Source organism: Dunckerocampus dactyliophorus, chromosome 5 (genome assembly GCF_027744805.1).
Source record: "Dunckerocampus dactyliophorus isolate RoL2022-P2 chromosome 5, RoL_Ddac_1.1, whole genome shotgun sequence".
Taxonomy (NCBI): domain Eukaryota; kingdom Metazoa; phylum Chordata; class Actinopteri; order Syngnathiformes; family Syngnathidae; genus Dunckerocampus; species Dunckerocampus dactyliophorus.
Genome location: NC_072823.1, coordinates 3,611,286 through 3,635,162, shown reverse-complemented (window position 1 = coordinate 3,635,162; position 23,877 = coordinate 3,611,286). Strand labels below are relative to the sequence as shown.

Sequence of the window (23,877 nt, the reverse complement as noted above, 5' to 3'; positions counted from 1 at the left end):
CAAAAGTGGCTCACAAACATGTTCCATGGGTTCTCCACTATTTTGCCGCATCCCTCTGTGGGGTTGTTTTTCTCAAATGCTCTCCAAAGATTAAACAAAAACTGAAAAAAGGAGGCACAGCCTGTAATTCATCCATACACACCACTTGCTTAACAGTCAACAAAGAAGAAAAGGCTTGTACAAACAGGCAGGCATCTTTGTTAAATGGCAAAGCCAGAGCGATTAATTTGATGTGAAACCAGAAGCTATCAATTACAACTCATCTGGTTGCAGGGGCTTCACACTGCTAGCAGGACTCAATTTTTGAAACAAAGAGTTTAGAATAAGAAAGAGGAAGAAGAAGTCTCGTGGGCATGTTGAGGCATGACATCACACCAACCAGAGGCTGAGTTTTATTCTGTGCTACTGTGTGATCAGATTAAAAATCTATAATATAAAAACATAGTAAACATCCATTTACTCACAGCACACCACATAAAATCGTTTTAATGTTTCTGAATGTGAAAAAATTAGGATACTGTCTGAGTCTACATGATATTGGGCTCAGCCTATTGAACACTGAACATGTCCTCTAAAACAGTGATCGCAGAGCTGCTTTCAGTGGATCGCAGGGTCATTGCCAAAAAAAAATAATGTAATGACCCGATGTCCGTGAACACACCTCGCTTCTGTCGCTTGCTCCGCCGCCACGAGGTGCATGCCGCGTTTATGGCCGACTTGGTCAAGCTTGAGCGGGAGGGGAAGGACATCCAGTGTGGACTTAATGCACTGTCCGTTGGACACACAGCTAGATATCTACTGGAGAAGTTCGCGGCATAAAGCGAAAGCTCACGTTTTGTTGCATGAGGGGTTTACACCCACAGTGAAGACTACTTGCCAGGTACAATCTGATGATACTGTTTAATGCCCAGTTTGATCTATTGGCCCAGGCACAGGGGCGGTCTGAATGATCCCTTACCTACTGAGTTATGAACTGGATTTGCTTGATTGTCTTGAAGATGTTTCACTTATCATCCAAGTCCATGTGCAAATGTTCTGATTCAACTCCCCAGCTATAACATGTACTGAAAACCTTTACACTGTTTTTTTTCCAATAATTTTTGAATTTGTGGATAAAAACGTAGTGTTGTTGAACGGATCACGAAGCTTGTTCTGTTATATTGCACTACCTCATATTCAAACTGCACTATAGTGTCTTTTTATTAAAGGTACTGTTTGCAACTGGCTCAAAATGACACCGCCTTTGCTTAACAAAGGCTCCTGCACATGTGTGTTTTACCTGGGGTGCAGCTTACATGCACAGAGGATGGGATATAATGCTTGCAATCCCTTCAAAAGTCAGCGTCCTCTCGGCAGTCACGTAACCGTTGCAAACAGTCTTTTTCCATTTACAATTTAAATAAGTAAATATGATTTATTAAAGATATTTGAGAAGTTTACGTTCAACAAGTTCCGCAATTTGGGTCACCACTTGTCACTGAAGGGTGATGGTGGGTCTCACAGCCAATCCAGTTGAGAACCACTGCTAAAACTGCATAAACACGATCATATGACTCTGTTTTGCAACTCTTTGCTGCATATTATGCATTTTACTGTGGCTAAAGTTAGACTAGCAGTAACCTGTAATAATGTATTTTGCATCAAAACTAAAAGGACGATCTGTCTTACAAACTTTTGTGGTTCAAAAACTGAATAAAGCCTACTTTACATGTTTTGAGTTATACTGTAATCCTTCATTTATCACGGTTAATTGGTTCCAGACTCAATCGTGATAATCGTGAATTTCCGCTAAATAGGATTCCTTATTTCTAAGTTGAATATTTTCGCAGTCAGAGCATAGAAAACCTGTTTACGACCTTCTAAATACTAAATAAAAATAATTTTTTAACATTATTAGAGCCCCGTAGACGGGAAATACCACCCTTAGAATCACCTTTAGACTCTTATCACCTAATGTAGTAGACATAATAACAGAAAATAAGCCATTTAAGGCATAAATAAGACTCGTACTTGTGTGTGCTACTGTAAATGTGTTCCGGTGCTTGGAAACATGAAGTGGCGTCGGTGGTACAGTGTTGTGTTTTAGCTTGGCATATTACTAACACCTAGTGACCAGTGCAGACTACTACAACTCATTACGTCTTTAAATGCATCTTCTGAATGCCTTCAATTTGCATTTTAGTTAATTTTGTCATTTGTATGCTTGAAAATGCCTAATTTAGGAGGGGAAAAACACATACAATTTGCTTATACTGTACATGTTTTTTTCACAAAACAGCATGATTTATTAATTCATTTTTGAAAAATCGTGATAGAGTGAAGCCGCAAAATTCAAACCACGATGTGGCGAGGGAGGACTATATACTAATAAAAAGTAATAAGCAATAATAAGATTTGATGTTGAGCTACTGTAGTTTGCTCTGGCATACCAACATTTTTTTGAACAGAGAGGAATAATTGTAACTGCATATTAAAACAATATACAAGTAATGTGAATTTAGTCCTGTGATGCCTTTATGAGCCAAGGTTTTTGGTACTTGTGGTGACATTTACCTCTGACATGTCATGCACCAGCAGCAGCGGGACAGTGATGGTGGTGACATCATGCGTGCAGCAGACTTTCAGAATGTTTCTCAGGCCCATGATGGCCGGGTCCCTGGCCGTGATGTTCCCAGAACGCACGTTGTCGTCCACGCACAGATGGAAGACCACATGGACCTCGGACAGGTTGGAGTGCCGCGAGACGTAGAACTCGCCTGGACAAATCAAACACAAGTATAAGACCAATGATCAAGTTTGGTCGGAAAATGACACTACTGAATAAAATAAATCAGCGTTACCTGGTGAGATATTGGACGGATTTCTTTCAACATTTTTGCTTTTGTCATCACTTCCATTCCTCGGGATCTCTGCAAGGACATATATTTGGGGAGGTTTTAATATTCACCAATAAACTATAAGAAAAGTTCACGGATGGAGCACACTTATTTTGTATAAGAGTCATTTGGTGGCCTGCCACTAATGAATTTGGACAAAATAGGCTATTTAGAACAACAAAAACATTCTATTTAAAAATATATGCTTGGCCACAGCCACGGGTACCCCCATGTAGTCACAACGCTACAATCTTGATCACGTGACATTTTCATATGATTCGACGGAAAGGTTGATAGTCGACTCACACTCCTCCGAATCAAATCGTCAAATAGTCGACTATTCAAAGACACCCTAATGCAGGGGTCACCAACGTTTTTTCTTGCGAGAGCTACTTTTATAAAATGAAAATGGCCTCGAGCTACTAATTTTTGTCAAAATGATTTTCATACCTTATTTCAACCCAAACAAATCAAATATGCTTGTTTTACCAAAATATTCACAAAATGCTGGTATCCACTCACATTTTATGTTTCAGAATACATTTCTTTCTAGTGTTTTCACATTATTAACTGAAAACCTGAATGAAAAGCAGTCCTGCGGGCGCCTCATGTGATCGCGGGCACCAGGTTGGTGACCCCTTCCCTAATGTGTACATTAGTACATCAGTGCACACTTAAAGCATAAAAAACAGCCAAAGGTCTTACCAGCTTGTTCTTTCTGCTTGCTGCTCCGCTGGGCTCGAGCGTAGAGCACCACCTGCTGAACCTCCTCCAGCTGCTCCTCCAGAGCAGGAAAGTGAAAGTCCGTGCACTCCTTCGCCACTGTTGCAAAATCTAGGTCAACAAAGTGATAAAAGCAGTCATTCCATGATGCACTGGGCCATACCGGTGCCTAAATATAACAGTAGTCCTAAAAGTGTGGCTAAGGACGATTACGTCGCCATCAGGGGAGGGTCAATGTAATCATTCGTACTATGTAAACAATGTGAAATCTACAGTGTATATGTGATGGACAGTACATGTAGTCTAACCTCTCTTTATGCCACTGTAGGAGTTGACTCTATTGTCAACCAACAGTACCAGACCACAAAGTGAAGATGAATAGAGTGAAAGGGCCGTTTGAAGGCGCCGCAACTTTGCTCCGCCGCTACCGTGATGTCTGTGCTTACAAAAATCCAACACATCAGCCCGCACCAGTCGAAGGTTATGCATTGTCTTCAGCTGTGCTCCTGAAAGCAAGTGGACACAAGGAGAAAAACAATTATCTTGTTATTCTCTATAAAATATCGAATGGAATGTACAGTATTGGCTTTATTAACAGTTAGCAGTCACTGATTTTCTATACAGCCTATCAGGGTCACAGGTGAGCTGGAGCTTAACCCAGCTGACTTTTAGCCAGAGGAGTGGTACACTCCCCAGACTGCCCGCCAGGACACATATAGACAAGCAACCATTATCACACACATTCACACCTATGGGCAATTTAGAGCCTACAGTTACCCTAACATCCTGCAATCCCAACACAAAAAGGTCCAAGCCGGGTTCTAACACACAACCTCCGGACTGCTGGAAATGGTAATATTTTGTCAAAAATGTCAGGCAGCTACCTAGATGAATAGTGAAGCTCTCTTCCAGTTGAGGTTGCTCCTCAAACATCCTGCCACCTGATTCAGAAGGCTCCACCATCTGGCTGGGCTGCACCTTTATCTCCTCACTGGATAAGAATCATGCAAATTACTTTACAAGGTGAGCTAAACTTTCAGCAAACAGAAATTGGTAGTTTCATTAAGCCCTGGAAATATGACAACACATTTTGTAATAAATATTAGCACTAGTCTGTTACACACATTCTTACTTAATTTTGCTGCTGTTGTTGGATTTCCGCAGGTCCTGGTGCAGCTTAATGACCCACTCCTGATACTCCTGCTTTTGAATACAGGTCACTTGCTTCAATTCACTGGCCCACTTGTTCTCCAGCACCTGCTCAAGGAAGGCATCAACTGAGGAACCACGACTCATATAAAGTGTACATTTGAACAACTGTGGTGACGACATATCATTGCTCTGCATGCAAGATACAGTGGTGTGAAAAAGTGTTTGCTCTCTTCCTGATTTCTTATTTTTTGCATGTTTGTCACACTTAAATGTTTCAGATCATCAAACAAATTTAAACATTAGTCAATGACAAAACAATTGAACACAAAATGCAGTTTTTAAACGAAACTTATTACAAGATTTTTTGATAGACAGCAAAATACATGGTTCTATTTATCACAGCAAGTCTTCAAGGTCCTGAAGCAGCAAAACAGCCCTAGGCCATCACACTACCACCACCATATTTTACTGCTGTTATGTTCTTTTTCTGAAATGCGGCATTACTTTTACGCCCGATGGGACACACACCTTCCAAAAAGTTCAACTTTTGTCTCGTCAGACCAGAGTATTTTCCCAAAGGTCTTGGGAAAACACCAAGATGTTTTCTGGCAAAATTAATACGAGCCTAAATGTTATTTTTGTGCAGCAGTTGTTTTTGTCTTGGAACTCTGCCGTGCAGGCCATTTTTGCCCAGTCTCTTTCTTATGGTGGAGTCATGAACACTGACCTTAACTGAGGCAAGTGAGGCCTGCAGTTCTTTGGATGTTGTTGTGGGGTCTTCTGTGACCTCTTGGAGTCATTTTGGTTAGCTGGCCACTCCTGGAAAGGTTCACCACTGTTCCATGTTTTCGCCATTTGTGGCTAATGGCTCTCACTGTGGTTTGCTGGAGTCCCAAAGCTTTAGAAATGGCTTTTTTTTTAGATAGATACAGTATGTCACAAAAGTGAGTACACCCTTCACATTTCTGCAAATATTTTATTATATCTTTTCATGGGACAACACTGAAGAAATGAAACTTTGCTACAATGTAAAGTAGTCAGTGTACAGCTTGTATAACAGTGTAAATTTACTGTTCCCTTCAAAATAACTCAATACACAGACCTTAATGTCTAAACTGCAGGCAACAAAAGTGAATACACCCCAAGTGAAAATGTCCAAATTGGGCCAAAAGTGTCAATATTTTGTGTGGCCACCATTATTTTCCAGCACTGCCTTAACCCTCTTGGGCATGGAGTTCACCAGAGCTTCACAGGTTGCCACTGGAATCCTCTTCCACTCCTCCATGACGACATCACGGAGCTGGTGGATGTTAGAGACCTTGTGCTCCTTCACCTTCAGTTTGAGGATGCCCCACAGATGCTCAATAGGATTTAGGTCCGGAGACATGCTTGGCCAGTCCATCACATTCACCCTTAACTTCTTTAGCAAAGCAGTGGTTGTCTTGGAGGTGTGTTTGGGGTCGTTGTCATGTTGGAATACTGCCCTGCGGCCCAGTTTCCGAAGGGAGGGGATCATGCTCTGCTTCAGGATGTCACAGTACATGTTGGCATTCATGGTTCCCTCAATGAACTGTAGCTCCCCAGTGCCGGCAGCACTCATGCAGCCCCAGACCATGACACTCCCACCACCATGTTTGACTGTAGGTAAAACACACTCGTCTTTGTACTCCTCACCTGGTTTCCGCCACACACGCTTGACACCATCTGAACCAAATAAGTTTATCTTGGTCTCATCAGACCACAGGACATGGTTCCAGTAATCCATGTCTTTAGTCTGCTTATCTTCAGCAAACTGTTTGCGGGCTTTCTTATGCATCATCTTTAGAAGAGGCTTCTTTCTGGGATGACAGCCATGCAGACCAATTTGATGCAGAGTGCGACGTATGGTCTGAGCACTGACAGGTTGACCACCCATCCCTTCAACCTCTGCAGCAATGCTGGCAGCACTCAGGCGTCTATTTTCCAAAGACAACCTCTGGATATGACGCTGGGCACGTGCACTCAACTTCTTTGGTCGACCATGGCGAGGCCTGTTCTGAGTGGAACCTGTGATGTTAAACCGCTGTATGGTCTTGGCCACCGTGCTGCTGCTCAGTTTCAGAGTGTTGGCAATCTTCTTATAGCCTAAGCCATCTTCGTGTAGCGCAACAATTCTTTTTTTCAGATCCTCAGAGTTCTTTGCCATGAGGTGCCATGTTAAACTTCCAGTGACCAGTATGAGAGAGTGTGAGAGTGATAAAACCAAATTTAACACACCTGCTCCCCATTCACACCTGAGACCTTGTAACACCAATGGGTCACATGACACTGGGGAAAGAAAATGGCTAACTGGGCCCAATTTGGACATTTTCACTTAGGGGTGTATTCACTTCACAGGTCTCTAACATCCACCAGCTCCGTGATGTCGTCATGGAGGAGTGGAAGAGGATTCCAGTGGCAACCTGTGAAGCTCTGGTGAACTCCATGCCCAAGAGGGTTAAGGCAGTGCTGGAAAATAATGGTGGCCACACAAAATATTGACACTTTTGGCCCAATTTGGACATTTTCACTTGGGGTGTATTCACTTTTGTTGCCTGCAGTTTAGACATTAAGGTCTGTGTATTGAGTTATTTTGAAGGGAACAGTAAATTTACACTGTTATACAAGCTGTACACTGACTACTTTACATTGTAGCAAAGTTTCATTTCTTCAGTGGTGTCCCATGAAAAGATATAATAAAATATTTGCAGAAATGTTTTTCCACACAAGGCCATGTAAGTTTGGATTTTTTTTCTCCCTTAATAATAAAATGTTTCCTTTAAAAACTGCATTTTGCATTCAATTGTGTTGTCATTGACAAACACAAATGTTGACAATGACAAACATGCAAAAAAAAAGAAAAGAAATCAGGAAGGGGGCAAACTCTTTTTCACACCACTGTATATAAATAACCCTGCTGCAAACGGAACTTGTTAGTTAACCTGTTGTGCATCAAAGTGCTGTGAAGCCACTGTATTCACATCATGGTCACTCAGTGTATTCCCCAACTCATGCATCACTTTGTCCATCTCTGCAGCTTGCCTGCCAACGGGGGGGGGGGAGACCACATGAATCCATTAGGTCAACAAAAATATGCTTGCCGATATCGTCTATATGTACGTGCCTCTTTCTTATTTTTGAGGTGTGGAGCAAAAAGTTAGTTTGGTAGGACTGCACTGATAGGACTTGACTATGAGGCTATACTTGAAAGATCTATGCTGCCCTCTGTTGGAAAACTCCACCATTGTACAGCGGATGGATGTTGACAAACATCTCAACAGTCACACATCTGATTTGAATCCAAATAAGACATAAATACAAATGTGTTTCATGTGGTTGCTGTCTTATCATTAGTGTCATTATTGATAGTGTTCTACTGAGACAAGAATGTGCAGATAACCAAAGAAAGCACATATCATATCTGAATTATGTTTATGAAAGGTGCCTGCTGCTATGAATGATTTTTTTTGTGTTTTTGGCTAGATAAGGATAGCAATGAAAGTATTTTGTTCAATCCAGGGACACGGGTTCTATCCTCTGAAACACAAACCTCTCCTGTATCTTCTTGATCTCCATGTCTCTCTCACTGATAAGCTCGGATATGCGGACAAAGTAGTTATGCTCCAGGTTGAGGAGTGTTTCCGAGGCAGGTGAGTGGATCAGCTCGTGGTAAACATCGGCAAAGTCCTCATCCCAGCTGGGCTCCTCGGGTCGAGCATGCTCTAGCGTGGTCTACAACAATTAGAAACAGGAAAACTTACATTTAAGTGATTATTGTCACCAGCAGGATGCATCGCATCATATGTAAATTGCTCCTTGAGTTTAAACTTAAATGAGAGCAGAGGGAGAACAGGTAAAGCATGCAATGTGTTACTGCAATGTCCTGATCTTCTAAGAAAACCTGAGCAGCAGATGTACCACATCCATGAATAGAAAAGAATCAGAACTCCTCTATTTATACTTGCTCAGGAATCACGATGGACACTGGAAAGCTTCCATGGTTATTTTGGAGGGACTGCAGTAAAAGCTTGTCTTAAAAATTTACGTGCAGAAGGCAAGAGAGGCCCGACGGTTCAAGCTGTGGCAGCCCAGCAGGGTGGCAAACCTATTTATACTCCTCAACCCTCTTGAAAATACAGCGAATAAAACTATGTGTCAGTGGGTCCACAATCAAGTTTCACTGATGGTGTGTTTAGAAATCTATTTTACTCCATCAACTGTTCTAAATCTACAACTTCACTAGAAAACAGCACGTCGTACGTAATGATTTTTTCCTCATTTGCACTCACGAATAATCAGTTTGCTCTTCAGAACACTACATCTGCTCACTTTAATGATCCGTGACTATGTTGGGAGTTTCCACAGATCCCTCTGGCACCCTCTGCTGTGTGCGCGTAGGCTGATAAAGGAGCAGGAATAGCACCCAGCAGTGTCACACAACGCTTCATTCAAAATGGCTGTCAAAGTAAATGATTTTTCTTGGACTTTTGAAGGCCATATATTGCAGTCTACTTGCTTGTACAGTCGGCCCTCATTTATCGCAGTTAATTGGTCCAAGACCCGACCGCGATAAGTGAACCTCAAAGTAGGATTTCATATTAACAAATAGAATATTTTCATAGTTATGGCATAGAAAACCTGCTTACAATCTTCTAAATACATTTTTTAACATTATTAGAGCCCTCAACACATGAAGTGTGTTGTCATGAAGTTTTTCAAAAATATATTCATGAATAAATAATGCTGTTTCGTGGTTGAATATGACCTATTATTAGTCAAAACATATGCATATTTAAGCAAATATTACGTATCTTTTGCCTACATTTTGTATTTTCAAGCATAAAAATGGCTAAATGAACTGAAATACAATTATAAGGCATTCAAAGTTGTTGATATGTAGTATGTAGTTTTTGTCTTAAATGGCTTACTCTTATTATGTCTACTATATTGGGTAATACGAGTGTAAAGGTGTCTGTAGGGGTGTTAGTTCATGTCTAAAGGGCTCTAATAATGTTTAAAAAACGGATTTAGGTCGTAAACAGGTTTACTATTCTATAACTATGAAAATATTCCATTTGTAAACAAAGAATCCTACTTTGCGGATATCGGCCTCTGATATCAGTATCAGACTGGGTCACTCCTAATCTATAGATTCCAGTGTTTCCCAAATTTGGCCTGCCACAAATAGATTTGGTGCTACCTGTTCGCCAAATAGCAAATTTGTCGCTATATTCAGTAAGTATTCAGACCCCTCGAGATACTCTCTTTTTTTTTTTAAGCGACCAGCGACAAAAGAATAAACTTTTTCTGGTGACTTTTGGAGACCGACTTAAAAGCACGCATCGCTATTCTCAACAAACAGCGGGGGCTGCTGTGGGCCATCACAGTCGACCAAAAGAAGTAACTGATGAAAGTTCATTTGTATTTTTAAATATTCGTTTTGCTTTTTATCAAATTTTTTCGTCTCTCCCTTAACGTGATTCTTCTCTCCGACAGCATCCATTACAATTACATGCGCGTGTCATTGCCAATTATGCAAATTAGATGCTGACATCATTTAGCAGCCCCTCAAAACCCACCAGCACAAATTTGAACATCAAACATTTTCATTTGAAGTATCACAAAGTTGAATACTGTAAACACCTGGAAAGCAGCAAATGAACTGCAAACATTTACTGGTCTCTGAATTTACACTGAACTCCTGAAATCAATTCAGCTTCTGCACGATATTCTAATTTACTGACATGCACCTGTATGTCCTCACCTCCACGTAGGATCTGGCCCACGCATTGGCGAGCTGGTTTATGTCTACATGGCCTGTTGTGAGTCTCTGCAGGGCCAATTCCGCTTCCCAGTCGTAATCTAAAATGGTCTCCTTCTCAATGAAGTCAGACAAAGACACTTTCAGCTCTAACAGAGAAATATTTAGAAGACAAAAATTACAACCATTGTCATTTGAAAGTGTGAAGTTGTTCTTTGCAAAATATGCTTTTACACAAACACATGCAAACTGAATCCAGTACAAAAACATTTACTCTTACAGCAGTGTTACATAAGACTTAACTGATTTTAGTCCAAATGTCAAAACTGGTTTCCGTCTACTTCCTCCTTACCATTTTCAATGTAGCATGGTATTTTATGGAGCAGCATCAAACGTCCATGAAGGTCACTGATGTTCTCTTCAACAGGGAACTGCAGAGGCACTTTGAGAAGGCAGTTGTGTTTCCCTGCCTTGAACTCAAACACAAACTCCTTCTCAGTTTTGCTGACTTCTTTTGCTTTGGTCTTCTTCATAGCGTAATCTGATAATAGAGGACAGGGGGATTAGATGATTATGTGATGTCAATTCAAATCTGCTATTATTTTAATGTCATGTGAAACACCTTTTTCATTACACAAGAGACAAAAGTATTTTTTAAATAAAGCAAAGCATCGTTACAAAGAAAACCCACATGTTCCTGTATTTTCCAAATTGGCTAGGATATGTCTTTGGGCTGTTATTACGTTTAGCTGTTCCACGTTATCTAGTAGTTTAGCTCGGTTTTGTGAACTCTACATACCTGCTAAAATCGATAGCTTCCATTTTTATTACAGTTCGTTTTGTTGACAAACACAATGAATAAATAGTAGAGTTACCCGTGCGTCAGAGGGAAATACTGCTCTGCTTGTCTTCCTGTTGGTTCAGTCAGCTGACCGATTCGTAAGTAATGGAGGCGTGACAGCAGCAGCACTTTCGTCATTCTGAAGCGGACATTGTATCCTTATTTTGGGAGGCAGCCGTAAACTTTGATCATTTATGTAGACTTTAAATTATTCCCCGTGTTTATTCTGATGCAATTTGTTGTCATACGAGGCCGAATAAAATATTAATTCCTTTAAATACAAACGTTTCGGCAAACTATTTCTGGTTGTTATCGCCCCCTTGTGGCCAGATACAATTATTTCGGTAATGAAATTTAAAATAGACTGATAGATACAGTACTTCCATAGATCGACACAAACATAGATAATGAGGTAGATTTATCCAGTGAGTGGAAATTAAGAGTACCACTATTTTCCAAATTACCCCATATTTGTGACATTTTCAATGTACCTAAACTAGAACTACTCATAATATATTTACAGTTTTATTATGGAACTTTATGGCTTAAAATTGTGTATAATTTAGTATCGATAAAACATATACATATATACGGTGATAGCAATTACAGTAAGTTCAAATATCTTTTTCCTAAGATGATAAAAAATAATCAACTACAAACTGCACAAGGGGAACGGTGTCGACAAGCAATGTATAGCTGGAATTAGTTAACAAAGTCATTTAACTTCGCCTTCAAAAACAATATGCTTGTTACATCCGGCAAATGCATATGCTCATGCGCAGTCAGGTTTTCTTCAAGTTTGGGTGGTAAGGGTATATCTACAAGTACCAAATTAGAAGGTTCAGGAACATTTATTTTTCTTTAACCATGAAAAATTATAAACAGCCAAAACGTGCCTTATGTATTGATTTATTTTCTAAAGTACACCCACACATTTGATTTTTAATGTGCATACGTCAACCAAGGCTGTGTTGTACGCGTTTGAAAACACGAGTCACTGACGAATGCTCCCTCCGCTGCTTGAACAGTCCCGTCATACCTCGCGTGGCCAACGGCTCTCCCAACCGAAAGCTCGCTCAATGAATCATCGCCTTCGTTTACACCGGTTGATTTAGTGCAGTATTTTGGAGCAAGTCCGCGCAGGAAGGAGCACTAAAACGCGCTTATGCCACACACATCGCCATCCTTTAGTTCATTTGACTAGGGCGGCGGAGCGTGCTTTCCTGGGCTCGCTTCCTAGGTTTTGGTTGGGGAGGCAGGAGAGGGACTACGGCGCTGGTCCCGAGAGTCGAGAGATGATGGAGCTAGAGTCGGCCAGTAACAGGGGCGAACTGGGAGCTATGGGAGATCCCTTGCAGCCACAGACACCCAGCAGGCACGAAAAAAGCCTGGGACTCCTCACTGCTAAGTTTGTAACTTTGCTGCAAGAGGCGAAAGACGGAGTACTGGATCTGAAAGCTGTGAGCACGCAGTCTTTGTTGTTTAGCTAGCACATGTCATCTGCTGTGGTTAGGTTCTATGCACTTTTGCTAGCCTGCCTGTTAGCATAGCCTAGCTTCTTGACAGTCTTCATTCGAATGTGCAATAACAAGCTATACTACCAGTCGAAAGTTTGGGGACTCTTTCCCATTCCTGTTAGCACAAGGAAGTGTCTAAACTTTTGACTGGTAATATATCCTTCGTTAGCATCCGGGTTGCTTTAAAACACAAATTTGCATGTGGGGAAACACTGCCTGATCAACTTTTTCTGGGGCTGCCCCCCTGCAGATTGCAAGTGCACAAAGTGGGTCAGCTTTTGTCGCTCCTTTCTCATTCTCGTACTGCATCTTTAGCCACGAACAATGTACCGTCATCGAGTCATTGAACATATTGTTAGGTTTGGCATAAAAAGCATGTATTTGAACTCGTTAACTACAACGACAATGAATGTTACACACGTTATGTCATGTAATACAGTATACTTAAAATTACAACGTAATTGTAAATCCAGGAAAATATCAGCAGTAGTGCTGCACAAAAAACATGCAATGAAATTTCTAAATGATTACAATTTGGGGGAATTTTACCAAACAAACTGCATCACAGGCAAATGCTGCTATTTCACTCAAGGACTCACTCTGCACTGTCCTTGGCGTGACACTTTCTCCTCGATCTCCTCCAGCGAGCCTTGGCAGCTGGGGCGAGTTGGTCCCACTGCCCAGGTTCTACCCGCTGAGGACTGACGCCACTGGCAAGCGTCGCTGGCTTGACTTGTCTTTATTGCATGTTTGGATGTACCATCAAGTGAGCGAGTGTGCCATGTTTTTGCCGTGATGGATTATTTTCAGTCTTCAGAGCAGAAAGGTCATTGGACGTTTCTTTAAAGCAGCATGTCTAATAATAATGATAATATCATAAAAACAGTGAGATTTCTTTAAAATGCAAGCTCATGGCCCTGACCATGGTTGTGTGCGGAAGAAAAATTGTCCCAGTGAATCCAGACCTCGAGTCCAAGCAAGAAAATTGTGATTGACATTTTTTGCAGAACGCTGCAGCCCTACTTTATGCCATTTTTAGTCTATTTCTTGTAATGTTTAGTGATTACTGTGCTTGTTGATACATAATTGGGTCTTAAATTGTCAAAGCGTTTAGAGGGTGCCCCTGCGGGCCCCGGTGACACAGCATCGACTTATCAGCATGCACACACTGCAGTTATCATCGCGCTATTGTGCACCACCTTCGCACAACCCCGCAACTTGGAAGGAAGTTGAACAATTGTAGTTTTCCTTATTGGTCTGCAGGCGCTGAATTTGATGCCATAAACAGCCGTCTCTGCGTCTGCTTGTTGCTGTTGTTGTGCATTATTTAAATGACACTTCAGTAGTAAATGCTGAATTCTTTGTTTTTGTGCTGTGATTCAGGCTGCAGACACCTTGGCAGTGCGGCAGAAGCGGCGGATCTACGACATCACTAATGTGCTGGAGGGAATTGGACTGATAGAGAAAAAGTCCAAGAACAGTATCCAATGGAAGTAAGGGCACTCAGTCATACTGTATTTAGTGACGTGTTAACCAGCCATGATACCTTCTTACGGATATGTATGTGAATACCAGGCAGCCGTGAGTGACCAGTCCTGTCATTTTGTTAATTCAGTTGACGCCAATTTTTATTCAGTATCCAGTTCAGCCAAATAACAGACTTTTTGGGGGGGGGGTTTTGTACAATCTGTGCGTTGACACCACTGTTGCTGGCTTGCATGTGACATCACATCCGGTTGCAGTCGTCACCGGCTTCAATACTGGCGGGAGTTAAACAAAACTATCGGTAGCTAGTTGGAGCGAAAATGTGCTGTTCTCGCATGTGGAAAATGTTCAGGGGGATTCTGGAAAATGTGATTACTAAGTCCATCTTAGAGGGGGGAAAAGTTCATAAAACAACTAAAAAAATGCAGAGAACGGTGGCTTGTGGAGCTTAGTATGAACACGCTGCAGTTTGCAGTGACCAACAACAGACAATATTTATACTGAAACCAAAGTTAACTCCAAAATGGTCATGGAAATGCAGAAAGAATTTTCACACAACAGAACACTATAGATCAGGGGTGCCCATTACATCGACCACGAGCTACCATGAAAGTGATTTGGGTTGATGGCATATGTCAGTCAGCTGACATTCAGCTCCCCTCCCTCTTGATTTGCTATTGCTCCCCCCGCGGCAATCTTGAACAGACACACGGAGATGCAACTTTCATCTTTTATTATTCTGATTACGGATCAGCTAACTCGGCGGTAAGATGCCCCTGTCTATCCCAAACGATGTAACACACAAGGGACACCTACGTGTGGCGCTGGGAACAGACACGCAGACGGAACCACGTGACACACCAAACCATACAAGAAAGAACGCGCAGACGTCCGTCGTCTTCCGCTTTCCAAGGCTCATCTAAACTTACGAGAAGTGGAATTACTTGTGCGAGTTGTTATGGAGTATGAGACAACAAAATAGCAAGAGAATATCAACAGGGGTTGAGTCATGCTGGTCGAAATATTTAGATGATGGGCCGGTGACGTCATCGTTTTCAAAAAGAAGCGGGTTGCTCGTCTACACGAAAACGACAAGCCGACATTTTCAGGTTTTCCCACTCTGGAAGTTTTCAAAAAGTAACGTTGCAGGTCACCCAGAACGATACTTTGCCGTTTTGACCTGAAAACGTTTCCGTGTGGATAGCCCCCGTGTCTGACACGCAAGATAAGCTTTCACGGCTGTTTGATCGCCTGGTTTTCAACTAGTTCATGTCTTTATGCAGCACACCAGGCACACTTACACAATGGGAGCATATTATTTCAATGGCATGCTGCGGTACTGGCATGAATCTAGCAACCAGTGTACAAAAATACTGAGTGTGCATGTGGCTGTATTGAGATGTTCGATAGTTGGCTAAAATGTGTAATTACCAACGCTCCCGTTTTCACTGGGAAAATAACGTATTTTGCCCTTCTTTCCCATTGCCTTCCCGGTTTAATAGTTAGTATTTTAACTTTCTTTTATACTGTAGATGAGACCCCAGAACATTTTCTGGAAATGGTGACAGGTATGAAACACTGCTTGCCTATAATTCAGTTTATTGCATGACCTTTTCTTCTTTGTCGTACATGTGAAGGTGTCCATGTGTCAAAACTTTCTAAGGTCAGAAGAGCAGTGGACATTACGGGGAAAAAAAAACTGTTAGAAATAAAATGCAAACGGTGAAGGAAAAACTCAAAATGGGCTTGAAATGTTCATTTGTTTTAACGGTGAGTCTGTTTTCAGGTCTGTCAGGTCACTGAATGTGAAAGCAGGTCATGCAAATCAAGTTAAGTAGCACAGTTTCAGCTTGAAAGGGTTTGTGTCGCAGCTAAAAACACACCATCATGAACCCTGCGTTTTTCTCAAGCCCTGCAAGCTTCAGGCCGCTTTGTTGGAGGTCCATTGGCTCTGTTAATGTATACCACAGTGTGTGTGTGTGTGTCAAGAACTTCACAAATATATTCACGTCGGCTCCATGAACAGATTAAGAATGCACATAATTAATAAAATAAACATGAAAAAAAATGTTTTTAAGAGGGACAACTGTCCTTCCACCTGTCTGTTTCCGATCGTTTGTCTGTCTTTGTGTTTCAGGGGTGTGGGTCCAGGTTGTAACACCAGGGAAATAGCGGACAAACTGATTGATCTGAAGGCAGAACTTGATGATCTGGCCATTAGGGAACATGAGCTGGACCAGCAGAGAGTCTGGGTGCAGCAGAGCATCAAGAATGTGACAGACGACTCCAACAATAGTCCATATCCTCATTAGTAGTCCGTTTTCCTGCACGAGACGGGCCCATGTTATTGTAGTTTTCAACTATTTTGAATACGTCTCAGAGGTCCCACAATGGTGTATTTGGAGGTGCCGTAGCCAAATTGTAACACTGATGCTGGAATCTAGACAGTTTAAATGTGCTTTTAGTAACCGCTTATGGGAAGATGCTGTTTTGTGTGTCTGGAGCTTTAATGCTAATGAGCTGTGTTTGTCTGTGCCTGTCTCTGACAGAGTGTGTATCTCCAAGAAGCGCGATTGTGCACTTACCACGTTTTACACACATTCTGTAACTCTGAACCAACGTAATAGATGCTATATATCGGATACAGCAACGTAACAGGAAGGAGTGGGACAGGAGCACACAAATGTTAGCTGCCAGAGCTACAGGCTTTATTTTTAGATGTGTAGTGAAGCCTGTTTTTTAAAATGATTTGTTCCAATTTGAAGCCATAAACAGGCGTGGGGAACACATGTTACTGTTAGTTGCTTGATTTCCAGGGGAAACACCGAGTTTACAAGCCCATCTGCTAATGTGGACCAAAGCAAACAAAGTACAGTCGTCCCTCACTACATTGCGGTTCGAACAGCGCTCTCTCACTCTATTGCGGTTTTTCAAAAATTAATTGATAAATGATTGCTGTTTTGTGGTTGACTAAGGCCTATTATTAATTTTAAAAAAATAGACAAATCACATGTAGTATTCTGGTCATGAGACGTTACCTTACCTTACCTTAACTTGCACTGTATGGAGTCAGCCATGGTCTTACATGACATAGTAAAAAAAAAAGTACTTTTACCATTCCGTGTGGAAGTGGTACGTTTTTGGCTTCTTAATTTGTCCTTCTTCACCGCTGGGTTTCAAACCTGTTCTTAGGTTTAGAATAAATGAATTGGAGGCTAACTAGTTAGCTCAGTAGCTTTCTTTGCTTAAAGCGGCTTATGTCCCTGAAAAGATCCTGTAGCCTAAGCGTAGTGAGTTGCACAATGTGGTGTAAACAAAGCCAGTTGCTACAACAGCAAGGAATTTTCCCAACGCTAACGTGGAAGTTATGTCTTACCACTTATGTATACTATATTAGGTAATACTAGTATAAAGGTGGCTGACGGGGGTTATTTTATGTATACAGGGCCCTAATAATGTTAAAAACTGTTTTTAGAAGGTCATAAACGGGTTTTCTATGCTGCAACTATGAAAATATTCAATTTATTAATTCAGATTGAATCCTACTTGGCTGAAATTCACTTGTCGCGGCCAGGTCTTATTTACTGTATGTGGTACTGTTGTTCCACCGTTGCTGGTATCCTTAACCTGTTTGCACTATGGCATATGTCAAACATGAGGACCTCTGTGGAGCTTTCAAAGGTAATCATTTCTCCTCACTCTAACCTGACCACCTCAAAAAGCTCCTTCACGTATCAAGTGTCCTTCCACAGGTGACACCCTCCTAGCGATACGCGCCCCCATTGGCACGCAACTAGAGGTGCCCATACCAGAAGCTGTACGTTCAGTTTTTGTCACACAAGTCCAGCTGCTGCTCACCTGTGTCGCCTCTGAGCACCACCTTTGTGTCAACACGCAGGTTATGAATGGACAAAGAAAATACCAGATCCGTCTGAAAAGTTCATCGGGCCCCATTGAAGTTTTACTGGTCAATAAGGACTCCTCCAGTGCCTCTCCAGTAGTTTTGCCTGTCCCGCCTCCAGACGACGTCCTTCAGAGCCTCCCAGCATCGTCAGCCTCCTCCCAGGTGCGCACAGATTTCAGACTTGGCTTTGATTTCTGTAAATCACACGAACAAACTCTTCCACTTGTGTTTTTGATTTCAGTGTATTTTCCATGCCTTTCTCAATTGCTCCCTCCAGGCTCCTAAAGCAGTTCCAGAACCGCCAAAGCTTGGTTCTGCCTCACCATCAGCCATTGCAGCCAGCCAGCCAACCTCAGTTACAGGTGGGCCCGAAAGTTGATATAATGGATGTACAGATCCTTTGTGCACAGAGTACACCTCAGTGTACTTGATTAAGTTCACATTTTGTGTATTAGTACTTGAGATCTCAAAACAGGCCAAAAATACTGAAGTTATGAGGTTTTTCTCATGGGTTCAGTGTCATTCAAAGTCGGTTAGCAGTTCCAGTTCAGCAGATCTCATCATTACAACCTTATTGTAATGACAGAAAAGAATTGAGAACCGCTGGTTAGGTTGACACGTGTTTTAGTGCCGTTAACTTAGGTTACTGCTAAGCAGCGTGACACGGCAACAGCGACATAACTACTGTCAAGTTGCACAGCATTTAAACATGCACACTTCCTGTTCAGTGCAAAATAAGCTTCAAAATACAACCATGGCACTATTAACCGAGATTCTACCACAGCAACTAACAACATGCACCCAGTATTTGACCAGAAGGAAAATGTGTGCACGTACAAAAGCTCCATTGTCACTGTAGTCAAGACATACAATGAAATTACCGCAGCAGCTCAGTTGGACAAGAGTCTAAAATATCATTTGAAAACATACTACGTGTTCCCTCGCTCATATTGTGGTTCACCTTTCGTGGATTTGCTGTTTTGTAGCATTTTTTTATTACAGCGTATGAACGCTGTTACAGGTCGAGCGTGGCCCTTTAAGAAGAATTGCATTGTGGGAAGTTGAGTGCCTCTCTCTTCCCTCTCTCGTCTGTCTGCACCGCTCATTGTTTTCTGTGTCCTGATTGGCTGTAGACCATTGTCAATCAATCGCCTTTGTGCCGCCTTGCTGTGTCTCCTGTGTCATCACTAGCTTGCTAGCTTGTAAATTAATCTTCGGTTCGAAAGAGGAGTACTGCCAACCACGTCAACCACCTTGTCAACCACCTGCCGTGGATCAAAAAAAAAAATCCTCTCTTGTCACCCATTCTCCTTATGTTTCGCCAAAGTTCCAAGTAAATGTGGTAATTTCAGTTTCGGTTACGTCGACGACCGCTTTTTTCTACGTGAGCCGGCCGGCCCGCGGTGCATCGACATAAACGGCTTCTGCTGTGTTTCACATGGTCGCTTTTGTTTCAGAAGTGACCAGCACCACACCACTCACTCCAACCACAGACGCCCCTTCTGCCATTACTCAGCAACTTCAGTCCTCCGCCTCATTGGATGGATCTGTGTCATCTTCAGCATCCGCAGCGTTTGAACCCATTAAGTCGGACCCGTCTGAGCGTGAGTAGCTCCCCTGTTGCGTTTCTCCAGGTGTTTTCGTTTGCAGAGTCATGTGCACGTGCAAGGTGTATTTATTTTTTCTTAATTTATTAATGTACAGTGGTACCTTGGTTGTCATTAGTAATCCCCTCCAAAGGAACTCGCAACATTCTTTGGCCCCGTGGTGGGTTATTTTGCAGTGGTTGTGCAATTTAAAAAAAAAAAAAAAAAAAAAAAAAAAGGCACAGAGACTAAGTCACCAGCGCGTGGGGTGCTTTGCTTTGGCATCCGATTCAAACGGACTAGTTTGTTAGGCGTGTTGTTTGTCCGTATGATTACCCATACTTTATACGAAAACTTCATACAAAAAGCGGGACGTACGAAAACTGAGGTAACACTGTATTTTTTCCACAGGTTGATGCTAACTGTGCAGTTGTTTCTTGTGCACTGTAGTAACTTAACATATTTCTATTGGTTTCCATCCAGTGCTGGACTTTCCCAAAGAGCTCTCAGAAATGTTTGATCCAACGAAAGGTAAGCTGAATTACTCAAACGGTGTTGAGTCGTGCTGTGACCGTCTTACAAAAAAACATCTCCCACATCCATGCTCTGTTTCGCAGAGATTATGAGCGGCGATTTGTTGGAGGACCTCATGTCCTCAGAAGGTAAGAACATCCTTTGAGCAGAAAACGCTTGATGTTGTGTGTTTTTATAGCCATTCACTTAATTATGTAAGATGATCGATGAACAGACGGAATTCGATTCACGGTGTAGCCTTTAGTCGGGTGGTCAGGCTGGCAGGCTAGAGAAGGCATTTCTCCGAGCCACGTCTACATAATCCACACTGCTTGGCTGCTGCAATTCCAGTCACGACGTGGGATCATACGTTAACTTGTGTTCACCTCGCTGCAGGTTTTGAGGTCAGTGGAAGCTAGTGCTTCCTTAGCCAAACACACTCTTACGTCTCACAGCACACCACTGTGGGGTGTTCAAGGGCTGCCAAACAAATTGCGAAATCTCAACACTTGAGGAAATAACATTATCAGTGACGCATTAAGACAAAAACATGTAAAAAAGTCCCCTTTTTTAACAAGGGTACATTTTACCTGTATTATCATGAACAATAATCCGTCATTTCGCGCTTCGAAATTTGCGGCGTCACTCTCACGGTTTTTCAAAAATATATCAATTATTCTGTTTTGTGGTTGAATACAGCTTTTTTTTAATATGCATATTAATATGCAATTTGATGTATTCTTACCTAAATGTTAAAGCATAAAAATGGCTAAATGAACTATAATACCAATATAAGGCATTATAAGGCAGATGCATTCAAAGACGCTGTGAGGATATGTAGTGTTTTACACTGGGCACTAGGTGTCAGTAATGTTGCTGTAATGTTCCGTGAGACACACAAGCACCAGACGTGATGGCTAGAACAGGCTTTATCACATATCACAACAGGCACAGTAATTCCTAACACAAGGTAGTGTTGGAGCCGTAACCCACGCCAAGCTAAAAGTCAACTCGTAACCCCCGACATCACATCCTTTGTTATGTGGATTTTATTGGGTAATACGAGTGCAAAAGGTGACTATAGGGGCGCTAGCTCATGTCTAGAGGGCTCCAATAGTTTTTAAAAACATATTTAGAAGGTCTATGCTCTAAGGGGGAGAATGAACAGAATAAGATTCTCATTGCATGGTATAACTGCTGTTGTACTATGCACATGACAATAAAACTCTCTTGAATCTCTTGAATCTTAACTACGAAAATATATTTACAAATAAGGAATCCTACTTGGCGGAAATTCACTTATCACGATCGGGTCTGGAACCAGTTAACCACGATAAACAAGGGATTGCTGTATTTATAAATTATTACCGACGTAAGGTAAAAAGAGGTGTTTTCTGCTGGAAAAAAATGTCTAGTTCTGGAGATATGTTTTATCTTGGAGCCTAACAGTGTGGAGACTCCTCCAGTAATGTGTGGAATTACTCGTCAATCACTTCTCTTTCTTTTGCTGTTCCACCTCCAGTTTTCTCGCCTCTCCTGCGTCTGTCCCCGCCACCTAGCGACCATGAATACATATACAACCTGGATGAGACAGAAGGCCTGTGTGACCTCTTTGACGTCCCCATTCTTAACCTCTGACCCCCAAAGATGGCCGTCACAGCGGCGCAACTCCGAGCTATCGTTCCCCCTCATGACCCCCCCCCCCCTTCACCAACAGTGAAGGTGAGCAGCAAACAAATGGCATCAGTGTTGACAGACTCCTATGAACAGGGAGCTCAACCTGAGCTCCGTAGCGCCACGAGGGACAACACAACGTTTTTATTTGAAGCTTTTCCAAGAATCAAAACACACACAAAAAACACAAAATCTATTTTTGGATTCTTGTTTATATGTAAGTGTCTCACTGATGTTTGAACCTGCAAATGAATGTGTGTTGGCTTTACACGTGTGCGTGCATACTACGTGTGTGTGTTTTGGATGCTTGTGTGTATGAAGTCCGATGTCTTCAGGAAGAAAAAAAAAAAACAGAAACATTTTCCTATCAGGTCCAGAGTCATGGCGGACTAATGGAGCGCAGCCTTTATCACCCACCAGCTGCTCATACATGGTTTGAATCAGTCCAAACGCAGCTGGTTAAATATGCACTATCTTTGTGTACATAAAGAATATATATTTTGTCTTAGCAGCGCACCCGCCAATTGTCTAATGAATTGCATTTGTAACACAAGCAGATCTAGTTGGTTGATATAGCTATATACTCATATAGCTGATTCCTGTATAGTCACTTGTGTATTTTATTCCTCCATACTTTTTATGTATGCTAACTAGAATAGCGTTTTTATCTGCTAGAAATTTTAAAGGGATTGTTGCCTTTCATTTGAGGCTATACAAACTATAGGAGATGGAATTTATCAGCGCTATTTTCCAGATCATCAGAACATCATGTCTGGATGTACCTTACATCACACTGAACACATGGTCACGAATTACTTAGTCCAGGATCACCAGCCAGCCATTGTGTTTGCCTCATCCTTCAACAAATCAGGAGTGCTTTGGAGCTTAGGGGAGATGATTCAGCACAACTTACCGAGTAATGTGTGTGTGTGTGTGTGTGTGTGTGTGAGATGGAAATTAAGTTACTAGGCCCCATGGCTGTTTTTTTTTTTTAAACAGGCAATGTGTATTTGCATCAGATGAAATAAAATAAACACTGATATCTCTTTAGATTGTCTGGCTGTATCCCATTGGTGAGACTTGTTGGTCGTATACCTGTAAAAAGTGAAAATGCAGCAAGTAAAGCTTTAATATTCCAATGTCACTCAGTCTTAAATAAGGAATGATGTAAAAGTCAGTTTGGAGGAAGTGTACAACAAATGAAAGTAAAGGCACCAGTGTTTGGGGTTGTTATCTGTGACAGTATAAATGTGTATTATTTCAAGACGACAGTGTTTTTTGTTTGTATTCAATGACTGCATCCACCATTTAAAGCATTCATTCCATATAAAAAGTGGAGTGATTTATCAGTTCTAATCTAGGTGCACGAGCTACTGATATTTAATCATTTCCCCCAAAACGCCTCAGGGGGGCAGCTCGTTCACGTCCACTCAGACGGACGTCCTTTTAGGAACGTAAACACGGCCAAATGTAGTGAAGGTAGTATCGGGGACTTTAGATGCAGGTAGTGAAATCCCAAGTTATTTGCAATGAAATGAGCGCACATTGCTCTTCTCAATTGGTATATTTACTGCATCTTTCTATCTAGGAAACCCCCTGCAAACAAAAAACGGAATTTCACGAGTTCCCGTCTTTTCCAAATAAATCCCAGTTTTATTGTAGTCATTTGCTATCTTCACCACAGATATGATTAAAAGTGTAAAGGGGAGTCCAAATATATGCAAGCTCTCAAATTAAACTGTTGAACGTGGCCGTTTTAATAACTGTATATTACATTTCTTGTGTTATTCCTGTAAAACGCGTGGTTCACAGCTTTGTTTTGAAATG

General features: G+C 41.7%; 3 protein-coding genes across 6 annotated transcripts in view; 1 reads left to right on the top strand and 2 right to left on the bottom strand.

Moving 5' to 3' along the window:
• The window catches only part of c5h12orf4 (chromosome 5 C12orf4 homolog), a 50,027-nt gene extending 38,543 nt beyond the window's left edge, over positions 1-11,484 (bottom strand). For 2 of the 3 annotated variants that reach the window (XR_008570554.1, XM_054777895.1), the window contains exons 1-11: positions 11,406-11,484; positions 10,883-11,071; positions 10,534-10,679; positions 8,320-8,501; positions 7,712-7,811; positions 4,732-4,856; positions 4,484-4,590; positions 3,908-4,105; positions 3,582-3,710; positions 2,841-2,909; positions 2,554-2,756 (exon numbers count right to left, since the gene is read on the bottom strand). Coding sequence is in view for 2 of the 3 variants with exons in the window: in XM_054777895.1 (XP_054633870.1) it covers positions 2,554-2,756; positions 2,841-2,909; positions 3,582-3,710; positions 3,908-4,105; positions 4,484-4,590; positions 4,732-4,856; positions 7,712-7,811; positions 8,320-8,501; positions 10,534-10,679; positions 10,883-11,063 (1,440 nt within the window). In the remaining variant the exon portion in view is untranslated. Of the gene's footprint in view, positions 1-2,553; positions 2,757-2,840; positions 2,910-3,581; positions 3,711-3,907; positions 4,106-4,483; positions 4,591-4,731; positions 4,857-7,711; positions 7,812-8,319; positions 8,502-10,533; positions 10,680-10,882; positions 11,072-11,329 lie in introns of all 3 variants that reach the window. The other variant, XM_054777896.1, reaches the window with a different exon arrangement.
• A 941-nt stretch (positions 11,485-12,425) lies between these two features.
• On the top strand, positions 12,426-23,576 carry e2f4 (E2F transcription factor 4). 2 transcript variants are annotated; one of them, XM_054775610.1, is made up of 11 exons: positions 12,426-12,831; positions 14,272-14,381; positions 16,511-16,672; positions 18,011-18,054; positions 18,126-18,190; positions 18,272-18,439; positions 18,555-18,639; positions 19,738-19,881; positions 20,347-20,394; positions 20,481-20,525; positions 21,899-23,576. In XM_054775610.1, exons 1-11 carry the CDS (start codon positions 12,667-12,669, stop codon positions 22,012-22,014), a joined length of 1,152 nt encoding a protein of 383 aa, XP_054631585.1. In that variant the 5' UTR covers positions 12,426-12,666; the 3' UTR covers positions 22,015-23,576. The 2 variants fall into 2 exon arrangements, with proteins under 2 accessions (XP_054631585.1, XP_054631584.1); XM_054775609.1 differs by having other exon boundaries at positions 19,735-19,881; positions 21,899-23,574.
• Positions 18,454-23,877, bottom strand: part of fbxl9 (F-box and leucine rich repeat protein) — a 41,463-nt gene continuing 36,039 nt past the window's right edge. The window contains exon 12 of the transcript XR_008570341.1: positions 18,454-18,471. The gene's annotated coding sequence lies outside the window, so the exon portion shown is untranslated. The remainder of the gene's footprint in view (positions 18,472-23,877) is intronic.

Bases quoted from the DNA above. Each gene is read 5' to 3' on its own strand.
- e2f4 (XM_054775609.1), top strand. From the start codon at position 12,667: ATGATGGAGCTAGAGTCGGCCAGTAACAGGGGCGAACTGGGAGCTATG. The intron at 18,055-18,125 runs GTAATCATTTCT...GTCCTTCCACAG, and splicing joins CCTCTGTGGAGCTTTCAAAG to GTGACACCCTCCTAGCGATA. The intron at 20,526-21,898 runs GTAAGAACATCC...TTCCACCTCCAG, and splicing joins GGACCTCATGTCCTCAGAAG to TTTTCTCGCCTCTCCTGCGT.